The following is an 18,321-nucleotide window of genomic DNA, read 5'->3' on the forward strand; positions in this document are numbered from 1 at the left end:
CCCTTTTTTACTTGCCATACCACTTTAGCTGTATCACCATAAATGTCCCGCTGTGGGACGAATGAAGGCTTTCTGAGATCTGCAGTGACGCCCAGACTGACCCACAGATCATGCTCAAACACATGAGCCTTATAAAGGCCCTGACACACCAGGCCGAAATTGGCCGTTTTCGTTAGTCGGACGACGAAGCGTGCCCTGTCGCCCAAACTCAATTTGGGGTGTCCCGCACCGTCGGCCGTGACACGCCTTATTTGGCTCCCATGACTGATAGCTCCAGTGCCGAACGGAACATGTTTTCGATGGACGAGAGTGAAAATGGAACGCACACACTATTTGTTGTTTGTTTAGATCACGCAATCTGTTCTTCTTCTCTGTCTTCCGGTTGTTGCGTCTTTTGAATGACGAATACACACTACCGCCGCCTGCTGGTAAGGAGAGTTATTGCCACTCACGCATGCGCAGTTCGTACGTGCTCGGCTGAAGTCTTTTCGGTGTGTTCCAGTGCGACACATGGCCAAGACGCAGGAGAACACGGCGACGCAACAGTCAGCGTCTGCGAGTTCTCTGGTGACTGCCTGGCAGGCCCGGACTGGCCATCGGGAGGACCGGGAGGTTTCCCGATGGCCTGGCCTGCTAAGTGGCCTGCTGCCCTGAGGAATATATTTTTTAATGTATGTATTGTGAACGCAACGCTGCGCAAATGTGGGTCTGACTCTGCCTCACAAGCGGCTTTCACACCAGCGCTTTTCCCTTTCCAGCTCCGAGCTAGAGCTTTTCTGGTTCAGCTCCGGTTTCCCTTTTCTGCTCCCGCTTTGTTCACACCACCCAGAGCCCGATTGGTGCTGCCGCTGCTGCGTCATGACGTCACCGTTTACATCGCTGATTTGCTCCCCAATGCTGTTACGGCGCTCACAACAACAACAACAACAATGTGGGATTGCGTCGGGTCGATGATCGTGTTGCTTTTAATCACACGAAGCCAGATTCAATTAAATAACGACTTCTCCAACCTTATGCTTTTCTCCAGAGTGCCGTGGTTCATTGTTTATTAATGTGTTTCAGCGGCATGTACCGACCGCTGCAGTGCTGCTGCTCGTCCACCGGAGTTTATTCTCCCGTTAGCTCCGGTTAGCTCACACAGCAGCGGCCGCTGTAAAGCACTGTCTGACTGTCACACAAGCAGCTGATACATGTCCCCAGTTCCCCTTAAGTGAATGTGTGTCAGTCTGAATTGACGCTGTTTGGCATCACGCTGTTATGAAAGTCTCTCTGGTATAAAATGGGTGATGTTAGCATAGCAACCGAAGCTAATCCGACTAACTTGACTACTTGTTGCTATCCTATTGTTTTCTACAGGCACATTTGACCTTTTCATTATGATTCTACTTGTGATAGTCCGACAGCACAACCTGTGCAGCCCATGTATTGATTCCATCCGATAGCTGCTATAATACGAAACAAAACGTCTGCCTCTCTCCACAATGATCAATGAAAGTGAACGGATGGTCCGAGTAAGGCACAAAGAAACAGAATCACACGAAGCCTGGTTAGTGCTGCCTGACTTTAGAAAGTGTGTTTCTTTTTATAAGTGGTTGCCTTCTAGTCACTTTGCTCAGCACTGCTTGTAGGCAGGCATGAGGAGACTCTTCAATCGACCCATGTTCAGGGGAGGTGGGTATAGTTTCCGGCACGCCTCGACGTGAGCAACGCCGCCTCTTAGCTCCAAAGCTCTTGCTTCTAGACCGACAATTTTTTGGAGCTGGAAGTGAACCGGATTCCGGAGCTAAGAGGCGGCACCGCTGCGGTGTGAACAGGAAAAACCGGTACTTTTCTGCTACAGCTCCGAGCCGGAGCCGGAGCTGAAAACGCGTTGGTGTGAAAGGGGCAACAGAGGGGGACTGGCTGTCTACATGATGTGGTCTGCCTCACACAGGGGGACTGGCTGTCTACATGATGTGGTCTGCCTCACACAGGGGGACTGGCTGTCTACATGATGTGGTCTGCCTCACAGGGGGACTGGCTGTCTACATGATGTGGTCTGCCTCACAGGGGGACTGGTTGTCTACATGATGTGGTCTGCCTCACACAGGGTGACTGGCTGTCTACATGATGTGGTCTGCCTCACAGGGGGACTGGCTGTCTACATGATGAGGTCTGCCTCACAGGGGGACTGGCTGTCTATATGATGTGGTCTGCCTCACAGGGGGACTGGCTTTCTACATGATGAGGTCTGCCTCACAGGGGGACTGGCTGTCTACATGATGAGGTCTGCCTCACAGGGGGACTGGCTGTCTACATGATGTGGTCTGCCTCACAGGGGGACTGGCTGTCTACATGATGTGGTCTGCCTCACAGGGGGACTGGCTGTCTACATGATGTGGTCTGCCTCTCACAGGGGGACTGGCTGTCTACATGATGTGGTCTGCCTCACACAGGGGGACTGGCTGTCTACATGATGTGGTCTGCCTCAAAGGGTGACTGGCTGTCTACATGATGTGGTCTGCCTCACAGGGGGACTGGCTGTCTACATGATGTGGCCTGCCTCATACAGGGGGACTGGCTGTCTACATGATGTGGCCTGCCTCATACAGGGGGACTGGCTGTCTACATGATGTGGTCTGCCTCACAGGGGGACTGGCTGTCTACATGATGTGGTCTGCATCACACAGGGGGACTGGCTGTCTACATGATGTGGTCTGCCTCACAGGGGGACTGGCTGTCTACATGATGTGGTCTGCCTCACAGGGGGACTGGCTGTCTACATGATGTGGTCTGCCTCACACAGGGGGACTGGCTGTCTACATGATGTGGTCTGCCTCACAGGGGGACTGGCTGTCTACATGATGTGGTCTGCCTCACAGGGGGACTGGCTGTCTACATGATGTGGTCTGCCTCACAGGGGGACTGGCTGTCTACATGATGTGGCCTGCCGACATTGCCACTTTCACACAGATCATACACTAATGCCCTCGATTGGTCTCTGTGTGTCATTCAAGCTCGGGAGGGTGTGTGTGTGTGGCGCGAGCGAGCGAGAGAGAAAGCGCGCGCACCGGTTACGTGTAGTGTTGTTGTTAGCATCTGGTGCTAGCTAGCTGCGCTAACGGATATAAGGAGCAGTTTCAACAACAAGGTGGAGGAGAGTCCTCTGCTGTCAGACTGAGAGGCTGATAACTACAGCTCAGGTGAGGTAAAGGACTCTCTGAGTGTTTAGATAGTTAACTTAGTTTAAGTTCTCAGTGGGTCTCAAACGGTTTCGTCACCATTTATGTAAACACATATTTCCATTTGAAGGGGAGTGATTAGTAAAATATGCATGAATAAAAAATAACAAAATGTTAACCAGGTGAAAAAAGGTAAGATCAACTTAAAAAACTTGTTGAGAGCTAAAACTAGTCTTTGCTGCTGCCTCAAAGAGGAGCAGGGGGAGAGGAGGGAGAGGAGGGAGAGGAGGGAGAGGAGGGAGACAGGAGAGGAGGGAGAGGAGGGAGAGGAGGGAGAGGAGGGAGAGGGGGGAGAGGAGGGAGACAGGAGAGGAGGGAGAGGAGGGAGAGGATGGAGAGGGGGGAGAGGGGGGAGAGGAGGGAGACAGGAGAGGAGGGAGAGGAGGGAGAGGATGGAGAGGGGGGAGAGGGGGGAGAGGAGGGAGAGGAGGGAGAGGAGGGAGAGGATGGTTCAGGAGCCCAGACACACTCACAACTATAAAAGAACCAAAAACAAATAAATAAACAAGTTTCAATGTTTTTTCATATTGGATATTGTATGTTATTGGTTATGGCCATGTTCTTATGATTTTATGATTATTTAAATGTATACAGTTCTGTTTCGTATGGGTGTCTCTTTATTTCCCCCTCAAAGTGCACCAGATTGATTCATTTAAGTCCAACATTTAAAAAAAAAATCTTATTGGGGGAACATGCTCCCGGACCCCCCTAGAGGATTTGAGGTCCACCTCCACTTTAAATATGTTCACATGGACAGGTTCCTAAATAGATTTGCACTTTAAAAAAGTGGGGTAGTAGATTTAAACTATAGGGCTATCACTTCGGGCAGCAGCGCTGTAAATATTGACAAATAAATCCAGGAAAATGGCACCAAAGAAAACTGGTAGTGGCCTGGCTGGGTGTATTATTCCCGGCCTGACTTATTGTCCCAGTCCGGCCCTGCTGCCTGGTGTGTCAGGGCCTTAAGGCTCATGAGGCTCATGATGTGTCTTGAGGGTCTAAGGTTTGGGATCCAGGACAAAGACAGAGTGACTGAAGCAGAATAATAAAGACCTCACACTCTCCTTGGACGCAGACGCTGTGTGGGTCGCTGTAGGAGCACGGCGTCCCATCATGCACCTGGCGGCCCATCTGAACCACTGCCGCCGTCTCCTGGGAGACGCAGGACAGACGGCAGCGCTCGTCCGCTGCAGGGAGACGAGACATGGGACATGGGACATGTGACATGTGACATGTGACATGGGACATGTCTATTATAAGGAGCTTCGCTAGAGTACATACATGTAATATAAACATTAAATAATATTCATTTATAAATATAATGTGAAAGACAACGTAGAGCGTATATGTTGAGAGTTTAAAGAGTTAAAGAGAGGAGAGAGAATAACTGATTCCACACACACACACACACACACACACACACACACACACACACACACACACACACACACACACACACACACACACACACACACACACACACACACACACACACACACACACACACACACAGGAAACTTTAATATAATCTTGAAGTTCAAGGAAGAATGGATTGAGTGTGTACAGTGTGTATTATGAGTGTGTACAGTGTGTACAGTGTGTATTATGAGTGTGTACAGTGTGTATTATGAGTGTGAGTGTGTACAGTGTGTACAGTGTGTATTATGTGTGTGTACAGTGTGTATTATGAGTGTGTACAGTGTGTACAGTGTGTATTATGTGTGTGTACAGTGTGTATTATGAGTGTGAGTGTGTACAGTGTGTACAGTGTGTATTTGTGTGTATTTACGGTCGGGATGTTGATGAGGAAGCCAGTGATGTTTGATTCCTTCGTGTTCGAAGAACGGGTTCCAGACTTTACACTGATCCTCCCTGAGACACACACACACACACACACACACACACACACACACACACACACACACACACACACACACACACACACACACACACACACACACACACACACACATTATGTACATACATAACAACACTTGGGATATACAGTGGGGCAAAAAAGTATTTAGTCAGCCACCAATTGTTCAAGTTCTCCCACTTAAAAAGATGAGAGGCCTGTAATGTTCATCCTAGGTACACCTCAACTATGAGAGAAAGAATGGGGGAAAGATTCCAGGAAATCACATCGTCTGATTTTTAAAGAATTAATTGGTAAATTCCTGTGTAAAATAAGTATTTGTTCAATAACAAAGAAACAAGATGTCTGTCTCTCACAGACCTGTAACTTCTTCTTTCAGAGCCTCCTCTGTCCTCCACTTGTTAACTGTATTAATGGAACCTGTTTGAACTCGTTATCAGAATAAAAGACACCTGTCCACAACCTCAAACAGTCACACTCCAAACTCCACTATGGCAAAGACCAGAGAGCTGTCAAAGGACACCAGAAACTAAATGGTAGACCTGCACCAGGCCGGGAAGACTGAATCTGCTAAGGTAAGCAGCTTGGTGTGAAGAAATCAACTGTGGGAGCAATTATTAGAAAATGGAAGACAAACAAGACCACTGATAATCTCCCTCCATCTGGGGCTCCACGCAAGATCTCACCCCGTGGGGTCAAGATGAGAAACAAGAACGGTGAGCAAAGATCCCAGAACCACACGGGGGGACCTAGTCCATGACCTGCAGAGAGCTGGGAACAAAGTAACAAAGGCTACCATCAGTAACACACTACGCCGCCAGGGACTCAAATCCTGCAGTGCCAGACGTGTCCCCCTGCTTAAGCCAGGACATGTCCAGGCCCGTCTGAAGTTTGCTAGAGAGCATTTAGATGATCCAGAAGAGGACTGGGAGAATGTCATATGGTCAGATGAAACCAAAATAGAACTTTTTGGTAAAAACTCAACTCGACGTGTTTGGAGGAGAAAGAATGCTGAGTTGCATCCAAAGAACACCTACTGTGAAACATGGGGGGGGGACATCATGCTTTGGGGCTGTGTTTCTGCAAAGGGACCAGGACCACTGATCCGTGTAAAGGAAAGAATGAATGGGGCCATGTATCGTGAGATTCTGAGTGACAACCTCCTTCCATCAGCAAGGGCATTGAAGATGAAACGTGGCTGGGTCTTTCAGCATGACAATGATCCCAAACACACCGCCCGGGCAACGAAGGAGTGGCTTCGGAAGAAGCATCTCAAGGTCCTGGAGTGGCCTAGCCAGTCTCCAGATCTCAACCCCATAGAAAATCTTTGGAGGGAGTTGAAAGTCTGTGTTGCCTAGCAACAGCCCCAAAACATCACTGCTCTAGAGGAGGTCTGCATGGAGGAATGGGCCTACATACCAGCAACAGTGAAAACCTGGTGAAGACTTACAGAAAGCGTTTGACCTCTGTCATCGCCAACAAAGGGTTTATAACTAAGTATTGAGATGAACTTTTGTTATTGACCAAATACTTATTTTCCATCATTTGCAAATAAAGTCTTTAAAAATCAGACAATGTGATTTTCTGGATTTCTTTTTTTTCTCATTCTGTCTCTCATAGTTGAGGTATACCTACTTTTTTGCCCCACTGTATACTCTGTGTAAAATAATTATTCTGCTGGCTGCTTATTGTTTTTGACCAACACCTGTAGTATAACACTGTGTAATATATATATATATATATATATATATATATATACACCTATATACTTGTTCTTATATATATAATAGAAGTATAGTTTTTATTTTCTATGATGTTCTTGACTCTTTATCTCACTCTTATCTAAATGTTTGTCTGTATCTGTAAGAAAGGTTCTGTTTAAATAAAGTGTATTTATTAAATCCTACAGGTGTGTCCCCACCTGTAGTCTGTGAAGGGGGGGCAGTCCTCTCGCTGGCACACCTGGAACTCAAAGCTGTTCCCGGGGCAGGGTCGCCCCCCGTTGTTGGGCCTGAGGAAACAACAAGGTTCAAGGCTTGTATTGGTCATCTGTACACAGCAGCTACGGTGGAGATATCTCAATGAAGAGCTGAGGCTCCTCCAACACAGATAACAGTACAAGTAAATACAATTCAAATATAATAGACTGCTAAACACCTGAACGAAGAACATCCATAACATTCACCTGTTTGCATCTTACACATTATTCATCACTCTTCTGGCACTACTTCTATTCTATATTATTGTATTTGCTGTTATCTGTTGTGTTGTGCTGTGGGAGGAGCCTGTGACCTCAGATTATCATTGGCATTTCTAAACTGTAGCTGCTGTACAAATGAGAATAAAAGCCTTGAATATTGAATCTTAGTGTCTCCTGATTGGTTGGTGAGATGATTGACAGCTGACTCACGCGGGGGCATCGCAGTGGTGCGCCCTGTAGCGCACGCCCCCCCCGCAGCTCCGCGAGCACGGGCCGAACGGGCTCCAGGGGCCCCAACCGCCATCTTGTTTCAAGAGGTCAGGGGTCAGACGCATGCAGAGGCCCCGGAAACAGTGCTGTTACCATGGAGACAGGGAGCAGACACACGTTACTCTGTATGCTAAGCTACGCTAGCTGTTTCCTCTTGCTGACACTCTACATGCTAAGATATAAAGGAACTAATGCATGAGTTCGAAGTCAGACGACTCAACTTCGTCACGACCCACATTCTTAACATTCTGAGAAAATTCAAAATTCGGAAAAAGTCAAAATTCTGAGAAAAAGTAAAGTCATAAATAAAGTGTTCTGGATTATAATCCCACCTTCCCCGGTCCACACTTGGTGCCGTGCAGCGCCGGGCCCTTCTTGGTCTTACAGTAGAACGGGTTGCTGTACTCGCTGCACCAAAGCTGCTTGCAGGGGTCCAGGGTGGTGTACTGCACACACACAGTAACACACACATCACATCAACAAACACACAATCACATCAACAAACACACAATCACATCAACAAACACACACACACACACACACACACACACACACACACACACACACACACACACACACTAGGGGTTTCACAACTACCAATATTTACTAGTCGACACATTTTTCAAAATAGCAGTCGACTAGTCGTTACGTCATAATAGAGACACACAAAGAGAGGTGTACAACTGTATTTTATATTGGAACTCATACAGTAACATTAAACACTGCATTTTAATTTGTGTTACATGGCTGAGTAAATAACAAACACTGGACTCACCAAAATCGACAGCAAAAAACTCTTGTTTACATAAATGCCACGTAAATCCAGTGCGCAACAGCGCATTGTGCAACACTTTATTCGCTGTCCTCCACGATAACGTCCACCTTTCCATATTTTTGGTTTGAACACCAACGCATCGACATGTGAGGGAAGGAGGCTTGACCGCTTTCGGGTGACAGTGTTGCCTGCCAGGGAAAAAACCCTCTCATTCGGGGTGCTTGTGGCTGGAATAGCCAGGTAGCTCCTCGAAAGCGGGGGAAGCGGTGCACGTTTTCTGCCCACCACTCCAGTGGATTATCCATTGTGGGGATATGCGGTGTCCGCTGGCAGTAATCCCGTAGCTCATCATCCGCATCACTGTTGACCCGTGTTTTCTTGCTGCTCGTTTGCCTCTGTTCAGTGCTGACGCCGGTCCGTTGCTCACTGGTGCTAGCATTACTGCTAGTGCTAGCTGTCGGCAGCGGGGTCTCATCTTCAGATGGTTGCGCATAGCAGATGCATTTGTATTGTACTTCAGTACAGCTGTACACAACTGACACTTCACTGTGGAGTTGGTTACATCTTCGTTGAAGTTCTGCCATACATAAGAATGTCGGACGTGTTTTGGAGCATTTTGCAGCACCTCGTTTACCTCCATTTTTTTCACGACTAGTCGACTAGGGCCTACAGCGCCGACTAGTGGTAAAGTTAGTCGACTAGTCGACTAGTCGATTAGTTGGTGAAACCCCTAACACACACACACACACACACACACACACACACACACACACACACACACACACACACACACACACACACACACACACACACACACACACACACACACACACACACACACACACACACACACACACACACACACACACACACACCCCAACCAACCAACCAACACACACACACACACACACACACACACACACACACACACACGCACACATCAACAAACACACACACATCACATGAACACAAGTCAAGCTTTGTCCATTGGTCAGTTTCTCTACAGAGTCCCTCTCACGGCTCGTACCGCGGTGCAGAGGCTGTACCCCGGTCCGAAGTCGAAGCGGCACTGCTGGTCCATGCTGTACTGAAACCCCGGCAACGGAGGCTGCACCGGCCAATCGTGGAGGAACGGGTCGTCACGGAGACAGTCATAGGTGCTGAGGAGAGACGTGGAAAATGTGTTTACAACAAGGTTCCTCAATGTGTTTCTCACTCCTTCTTTTAGCCGCTCAGTTCCCATCCTGACGAAGTGTTACCTCATCTACTCTACCTCATCTAACTCAACTACTCTACCTCATCTAACTCAACTACTCTACCTCATCTACTCTACCTCATCTACTCTACCTCATCTAACTCAACTACTCTACCTCATCTAACTCAACTACTCTACCTCATCTACTCTACCTCAACTACTCTACCTCATCTACTCTACCTCAACTACTCTACCTCAACTACTCTACCTCAACTACTCTACCTCATCTACTCTACCTCAAGTACTCTACCTCATCTACTCTACCTCATCTACTCTTCCTCAACTACTCTACCTCAAGTACTCTACCTCATCTACTCTACCTCAACTACTCTACCTCAAGTACTCTACCTCATCTACTCTACCTCAACTACTCTACCTCAAGTACTCTACCTCATCTACTCTACCTCATCTACTCTACCTCAACTACTCTACCTCAACTACTCTACCTCAAGTACTCTACCTCATCTACTCTACCTCAACTACTCTACCTCATCTACTCTTCCTCAACTACTCTACCTCAAGTACTCTACCTCATCTACTCTACCTCAACTACTCTACCTCAAGTAAACTACCTCATCTACTCTACCTCAACTACTCTACCTCATCTACTCTTCCTCAACTACTCTACCTCATCTACTCTGCCTCAACTACTCTACCTCATCTACTCTACCTCCTCTACTCTACCTCATCTACCTCATCTACTCTACCTCAACTACTCTACCTCATCTACTCTACCTCAACTACTCTACCTCATCTACTCTACCTCATCTACTCTACCTCAACTACACTACCTCATCTACTCTACCTCAACTACACTACCTCATCTACTCTACCTCAACTACTCTACCTCATCTACTCTACCTCATCTACTCTACCTCAACTACACTACCTCATCTACTCTACCTCAACTACTCTACCTCATCTACTCTACCTCCTCTACTCTACCTCATCTACCTCATCTACTCTACCTCAACTACTCTACCTCATCTACTCTACCTCAACTACTCTACCTCATCTACTCTACCTCATCTACTCTACCTCAACTACTCTACCTCATCTACTCTACCTCATCTACTTTACCTCAACTACTCTACCTCATCTACTCTACCTCAACTACTCTACCTCAACTACTCTACCTCATCTACTCTACCTCATCTACTCTACCTCAACTACTCTACCTCATCTACTCTACCTCAACTACTCTACCTCATCTACTCTACCTCATCTACTCTACCTCATCTACCTCATCTACTCTACCTCAACTACTCTACCTCATCTACTCTACCTCATCTACTCTACCTCAACTACTCTACCTTAACTACTCTACCTCATCTACTCTACCTCAACTACTCTACCTCATCTACTCTACCTCAACTACTCTACCTCATCTACTCTACCTCAACTACTCTACCTCAAGTAGTCTACCTCATATACTCTACCTCAACTACTCTACCTCAAGTACTCTACCTCAACTACTCTACCTCATCTACTCTTCCTCAACTACTCTACCTCAAGTACTCTACCTCATCTACTCTACCTCAACTACTCTACCTCATCTACTCTACCTCATCTACCTCATCTACTCTGCCTCAACTACTCTACCTCATCTACTCTGCCTCAACTACTCTACCTCATCTACTCTACCTCCTCTACTCTACCTCATCTACCTCATCTACTCTACCTCAACTACTCTACCTCATCTACTCTACCTCAACTACTCTACCTCATCTACTCTACCTCATCTACTCTACCTCAACTACACTACCTCATCTACTCTACCTCAACTACTCTACCTCATCTACTCTACCTCATCTACTTTACCTCAACTACTCTACCTCATCTACTCTACCTCATCTACTCTACCTCAACTACCCTACCTCATCTACTCTACCTCAACTACTCTACCTCATCTACTCTACCTCAACTACTCTACCTCAACTACTCTACCTCAACTACTCTACCTCATCTACCTCATCTACTCTACCTCATCTACTCTACCTCAACTACTCTACCTCATCTACTCTACCTCATCTACTCTACCTCAACTACTCTACCTCATCTACTCTACCTCAACTACTCTACCTCATCTACTCTACCTCAACTACTCTACCTCAACTACTCTACCTCATCTACTCTACCTCATCTACTCTACCTCAACTACTCTACCTCAACTACTCTACCTCATCTACTCTACCTCATCTACTCTACCTCAACTACTCTACCTCATCTACTCTACCTCAACTAATCTACCTCATCTACTCTACCTCATCTAATTTACCTCAACTACTCTACCTCATCTACTTTACCTCAACTACTCTACCTCATCTACTCTACCTCAACTACTCTACCTCATCTACTCTACCTCATCTACTCTACCTCAACTACTCTACCTCCTCTACTCTACCTCATCTACCTAATCTACTCTACCTCAACTACTCTACCTCATCTACTCTACCTCAACTACTCTACCTCATCTACTCTACCTCATCTACTTTACCTCAACTACTCTACCTCATCTACTCTACCTCAACTACTCTACCTCATCTACTCTACCTCAACTACCCTACCTCATCTACTCTACCTCAACTACTCTACCTCATCTACTCTACCTCATCTACTCTACCTCATCTACTCTTCCTCATCTACTCTACCTCAACTACTCTACCTCATCTACTCTACCTCATCTACTCTACCTCATCTACTCTACCTCAACTACTCTACCTCAACTACTCTACCTCATCTACTCTACCTCATCTACTCTACCTCATCTACTCTACCTCAACTACTCTACCTCAACTACTCTACCTCATTTACTCTACCTCATCTACTCTACCTCAACTACTCTACCTCAACTACTCTACCTCATCTACTCTACCTCAACTACTCTACCTCATCTAGTCTACCTCATCTACTCTACCTCAACTACTCTACCTCAACTACTCTACCTCATCTACTCTACCTCAACTACTCTACCTCAACTACTCTACCTCATCTACTCTACCTCAACTACTCTACCTCATCTACTCTACCTCATCTACTCTACCTCAACTACTCTACCTCATCTACTCTACCTCATCTACTCTACCTCAACTACTCTACCTCATCTACTCTACCTCAACTACTCTACCTCATCTACTCTACCTCATCTACCTCAACTACTCTACCTCATCTACTCTACCTCAACTACTCTACCTCATCTACTCTACCTCATCTACTCTACCTCAACTACTCTACCTCAACTACTCTACCTCATCTACTCTACCTCAACTACTCTACCTCATCTACTCTACCTCATCTACCTCATCTACTCTACCTCATCTACTCTACCTCATCTACTCTACCTCATCTACCTCATCTACTCTACCTCATCTACTCTACCTCAACTACTCTACCTCATCTACTCTACCTCATCTACCTCATCTACTCTACCTCATCTACTCTACCTCATCTACTCTACCTCAACTACTCTACCTCATCTACTCTACCTCATCTACTCTACCTCATCTACTCTACCTCAACTACTCTACCTCATCTACTCTACCTCATCTACTCTACCTCAACTACTCTACCTCAACTACTCTACCTCATCTACCTCATCTACTCTACCTCATCTACTCTACCTCATCTACTCTACCTCAACTACTCTACCTCAACTACTCTACCTCATCTACTCTACCTCAACTACTCTACCTCAACTACTCTACCTCATCTACTCTACCTCATCTACTCTACCTCAACTACTCTACCTCATCTACTCTACCTCATCTACTCTACCTCAACTACTCTACCTCATCTACTCTACCTCATCTAGTCTACCTCAACTACTCTACCTCATCTACTCTACCTCATCTACTCTACCTCAACTACTCTACCTCAACTACTCTACCTCAACTACCCTACCTCATCTACTCTACCTCAACTACTCTACCTCATCTACTCTACCTCATCTACCTCATCTACTCTACCTCATCTACTCTACCTCAACTACTCTACCTCAACTACTCTACCTCATCTACTCTACCTCAACTACTCTACCTCATCTACTCTACCTCATCTACTCTACCTCAAGTACTCTACCTCATCTACTCTACCTCATCTACCTCATCTACTCTACCTCATCTACTCTACCTCAACTACTCTACCTCAACTACTCTACCTCATCTACTCTACCTCATCTACTCTACCTCATCTACTCTACCTCAACTACTCTACCTCAACTACTCTACCTCATCTACTCTACCTCAACTACTCTACCTCATCTACTCTACCTCATCTACTCCACCTCAACTAATCTACCTCAACTACTCTACCTCAACTACTCTACCTCATCTACTCTACCTCAACTACTCTACCTCATCTACTCTACCTCAACTACTCTACCTCATCTACTCTACCTCAACTACTCTACCTCAACTACTCTACCTCATCTACTCTACCTCAACTACTCTAACTCAACTACTCTACCTCGTCTACTCTACCTCGTCTACTCTACCTCATCTACTCTACCTCATCTACTCTACCTCAACTACTCTACCTCAACTACTCTACCTCATCTACTCTACCTCAACTACTCTACCTCATCTACTCTACCTCATCTACTCTACCTCATCTACTCCACCTCAAGTACGCAAAAAAATCCAGCTGTGTTAAAATAGACAGACCAGGTTTTGATCCCTCCTCCCTTGGCCTCCCTGCCACTTAATTCAGGAGTTTACTTGATTGACAGGAAAAGCGACCTATCGCTTTCCAGTCTGTTAACCCAGAATGCAAAGCGATACAAAATCAGTCAAGTGCCGGGAAAACTCAAATTAATTTAATGAGACAAACAACAAAATGAGTGCGGGACCGAGCAAGAAGCTAAAGACAAACCACTTCCACCCAGAATGGGAGGAAGAATATTTGTTTGTGTCACATTCAAAGGTTATTTGCCTTATTTGTAAAGCAAGCGTCGCTCTGCCAAAGAAAGGTAACGTGAGAGGCATTATCGGAGCGTTCACAAGGCATATGACAGCGAATTCCCTCCGAGTAGCGAGTTGAGAAAGAGAAAGGTCATGTATTATTGCTACACAAACATTATCTCACAGTCTTAGTGTCGCCAACTCGTTTCTAACATGCAAAAAGACAAACACATACGTCTATGGTCGGTGTATTTTCGATCTTTCCAATGGAGACGAGATCTCTCTCTCCATCTGTGAGGGAGGGGGCGGGGCAGTTTACGCACACTCAGCTGCTACTTGCAGCAACACGGCGGGGATGACGGAGAGAAGCGCTCCAAGGTGTGGTTAAATGTTACCCGTCTTGAGGTGGACAATGCTCCTTGCCAAGAGTGTCAGGGCGGTAACACGAGCAATTTGTCTAAACATTTAGCAAAGTGCTCCACATCCAGACGGAGGAATGCACCGGGTTCGACTGTCTTTCTAGCAGCTCTGTAGCCCCATCCACGAGTAACGCTTCTGTAGTATCAGGCATAACAGGGGAGGAACCTTTATGATGTAACGTGCTGTGCATCGGTGGTTGATAAACGAGAGCAAGTCAACCTACACGTTGGTCCAATCCTTTCCTATAAAAGAGCCTCTATATAAGTTATAGTGAACACTAGAACAGTTTCCACGTCAGGTGTTATGTATGCTAGCAGCAACACACGCAGTTAACTCAATGATACAAACACGGGTTAATGATTAGAGGTAACTGAGTTATTTAGTTTGTTAAAGTTTCAGCTATTCTGTTCACAGTTCTGTCATCACATTATTTAATACGATTTGTTAAAACATTGTTGTTTATTTTTTTGTGAAATATTATTTATTTAATTTAAATAAAAAGCAATGTTAATTGTATTCACAATTTGTTTAGTTAATTTAATAATATATGTATTTTTGAATCAAGTATTCATCTTTATTGTCTTCATTGTTAGTTTCCACATGCCTAAAACAACCTCAAGCTGAATCTAAAAGTTGATGTCTAAATCAGAGCGTTTGAGAAATTGTGCAAGGCATACAGTAATAGTCAGAATAGTCGATTAATCGTTTCATTAATCGATTATCAAATGAGTCGTTTGTTGCAGCCCTGTTGTAGTCATCCCATGTATAAATAAAACGTGTTATTCAGCAACCCTTGCAATTTGGGATTTTATTTTTGGTTGGTAGACCTCGGTGAGCTGGTCATTTCAGTGAGTAGCTCACCAGCCAAAAAAGTGTGGGCACCCCGGTGCTGATGTATAAAATACATGAACAAGTGGATTTTGCACGATAGGTGACCTTTAACATCGTTCAGAAACACATGTCTCTGAGTGAGACGTCCTGAGTGTCCCTGTGGTTCTGTGTCCTCAGGACTCACTTCAGGTAGGTGTGCAGCTCCTTCCAGCTGCAGCGGGACCAGTGGTACCGGTGGAAGGTGGCCTGGACCCTCGGGGACATGATGCTGCCCAGCGGGACGTCGTCCTCGCAGGCGTTCGCCTCTCCGTCATGCTCCATCCCCAGCCTGAGAGACAGGGACAGACAAGAGACACCTGGAGGTCAGTTTCATTCACACTGGACACCAGTTAGCATCTCTACGAGGACACCTGCGGGTCGTTATGGTCTCTACGAGGACACCTGCGAGTCGTTATGGTCTCTACGAGGACACCTGCGAGTCGTTATGGTCTCTACGAGGACACCTGCGAGTCGTTATGGTCTCTACGAGTCGTTATGGTCTCTACGAGGACACCTGCGAGTCGTTATGGTCTCTACGAGGACACCTGCAAGTCGTTATGGTCTCTACGAAGACACCTGCGAGTCGTTATGGTCTCTACGAGGATACCTACGAGTCGTTATGGTCTCTACGAGGACACCTGCGAGTCGTTATGGTCTCTACGAGGACACCTGCGAGTCGTTAGCGCCGCAACGTGGACATCTGTGAGTTATAGCTGATTGTTGCAGTGTGTGTGTGTGTGTGTGTGTGTGTGTGTCTGTGTGTGCGTGTGCGTGTGCGTGTGTGTGTGTCTGCGTGTGTGTCTGTGTGTGTGTGCGTGTGTGTGTCTGTGTGTCTGTGTGTGTGTGTGTGTGTGTGTGTGTCTGTGTGTCTGTGTGTGTCTGTGTCTGTGTGTGTGCGTGTGTGTGTGTGTGTGTGTGTGTGTGTGTGTGTGTGTGTGTGTGTGTGTGTGTGTGTGTGCGTCTCACACGTGTCCCGTTTCATGAGCAGCGACGAAGGCTGAGGAGAATCCGTCTTCGAGGACGAGGACACAGCTCCGGTGCAGCTGACACATTCCTTTAACTGGAGCATAACCTGCAGGGGTTAGAGGTCAGAGGTCAGGGAGATGGTGTTAGTATTAGTACTTGTAGTATTAGTACTTGTAGTATTAGTACTTGTAGTATTAGTAGTATACCCTGCATGCCCGAGGGTCCGAACTGCTGCCTGGTCAGGTACACGGTGTGGTCGTGCTGCTCGGCGTGGCTCTGCTCTCTCTGCTGGAGGTAGGACCAGCCGCACACGTTCTCCAGACTCTTCTGAGGGTTCCCCACGGAGACCAGCTGCTGAGACTGAAGAGGAACACCACACGTCACCTGCTCTTATCTAAAGAGACTGACACATCAGTACTGGGGACAGTCCCCACAGGAGCAACTTGGGCTGGAGCACAGCATCTTGTAGATTGTTGCTTTTATTGCTTTAAATTGTCTGTTCTTTTTACTTGTTTTACGGTGTGTGAGCTGAGCATTATTATTATTATTTTTATTAAATTAGAAAAATTATTGATTACATCAATGCAGATGTGAAACAAACACATTTTTGACCAAAAACATAAAGCCAACACAGGTGATATGATTAGGCCAATGGCCAGCACCCATTAGACTTTTGACCTACCCATAGGCTAAATTACTTTGTGAAACTTGAGTGACTTCCTGTTAGCTGGAGCCCCAAATTATTTGCTAACAGCAAAGTGACAAATGGATCGTTTGTTAGTCCTTAAACGTCCACGTGTGGACACTCAATCAAAACCACCTGAAAGCTCTGCTCTGTGTGTGTGTGTGTGTGTCACGAGCCATTTTGTGTGCGTGCGCGAGCGAGCGAGAGAAATAGCTCGCGCAGCGGTGGGTATCTCTACCGGAGATCGTTGTGGTTAGCATCTGGTGCTAGCTAGCCAAGCTAACGGATATAAGGAGCTTTTTCCACAACAAGGTGGAGGGAGAACTCTCTCCTGTCAGACTGAGAGTCTCAGATAACCTCAGGTGAAGTAAAGGACTCTCCGTGATTAGATAGTTAACTTTAGTCTAGTTATCTCAGTGGGTCTCAAACGGTTTGTTTTAAAAGGGGAGTGATTTGTAAAATATCTATAAAGAAATAGAAAATCTGTTTACAGTTGTGTTTCATCTGGGTGTTGAGAGATGTATCCATAGATCTCTTCATTTTGCTCTCAAAGTGCACCAGATTGATGCTTTTAACTTCAATATTTAAAAAAAAATCTTCCCCACTAGAGGAGGTGAGGACCGTGCTAGAGGAGGTGAGGACTGTCCTAGAGGAGGTGAGGTCCCCCTTAGAGGAGGTGAGGTCCACTCCCCACTTGTAAAAATAGCACTTTACCCCTGCTTACAGCTATATGCCGTGAGCTGATGATTGAGTCTTCATTGTAACAGTCACACTGTGTGTGCGTGGGGAGTGTTGCAGTAGAACATTCAACTGTAGCTCTGGTGCATTAATGGGAAACCCTTAATGTTTGAGCACCCTCTATGAAACGTCAAGCTACCCCACAGC

The 18,321-nt window shown here is 46.2% G+C and overlaps 1 protein-coding gene across 1 annotated transcript in view; it reads right to left on the bottom strand.

Annotated features, from left to right (window-relative positions):
• Window positions 1–18,321, bottom strand: part of LOC307017556 (A disintegrin and metalloproteinase with thrombospondin motifs 2-like) — a 61,899-nt gene that overhangs the window by 8,194 nt on the left and 35,384 nt on the right. Inside the window, exons 7-15 of the mRNA XM_079647152.1 lie at window positions 16,958–17,111; window positions 16,752–16,857; window positions 15,931–16,074; window positions 9,370–9,502; window positions 7,900–8,013; window positions 7,508–7,653; window positions 7,019–7,108; window positions 5,011–5,093; window positions 4,275–4,408 (exon numbers count right to left, since the gene is read on the bottom strand). Of these exons, the coding sequence (XP_079503278.1) occupies window positions 4,275–4,408; window positions 5,011–5,093; window positions 7,019–7,108; window positions 7,508–7,653; window positions 7,900–8,013; window positions 9,370–9,502; window positions 15,931–16,074; window positions 16,752–16,857; window positions 16,958–17,111 (1,104 nt within the window). The remainder of the gene's footprint in view (window positions 1–4,274; window positions 4,409–5,010; window positions 5,094–7,018; window positions 7,109–7,507; window positions 7,654–7,899; window positions 8,014–9,369; window positions 9,503–15,930; window positions 16,075–16,751; window positions 16,858–16,957; window positions 17,112–18,321) is intronic.

The sequence above is a fragment of the Notothenia rossii genome (assembly GCF_949606895.1).
Source record: "Notothenia rossii genome assembly, chromosome: 9".
NCBI classification, from domain to species: domain Eukaryota; kingdom Metazoa; phylum Chordata; class Actinopteri; order Perciformes; family Nototheniidae; genus Notothenia; species Notothenia rossii.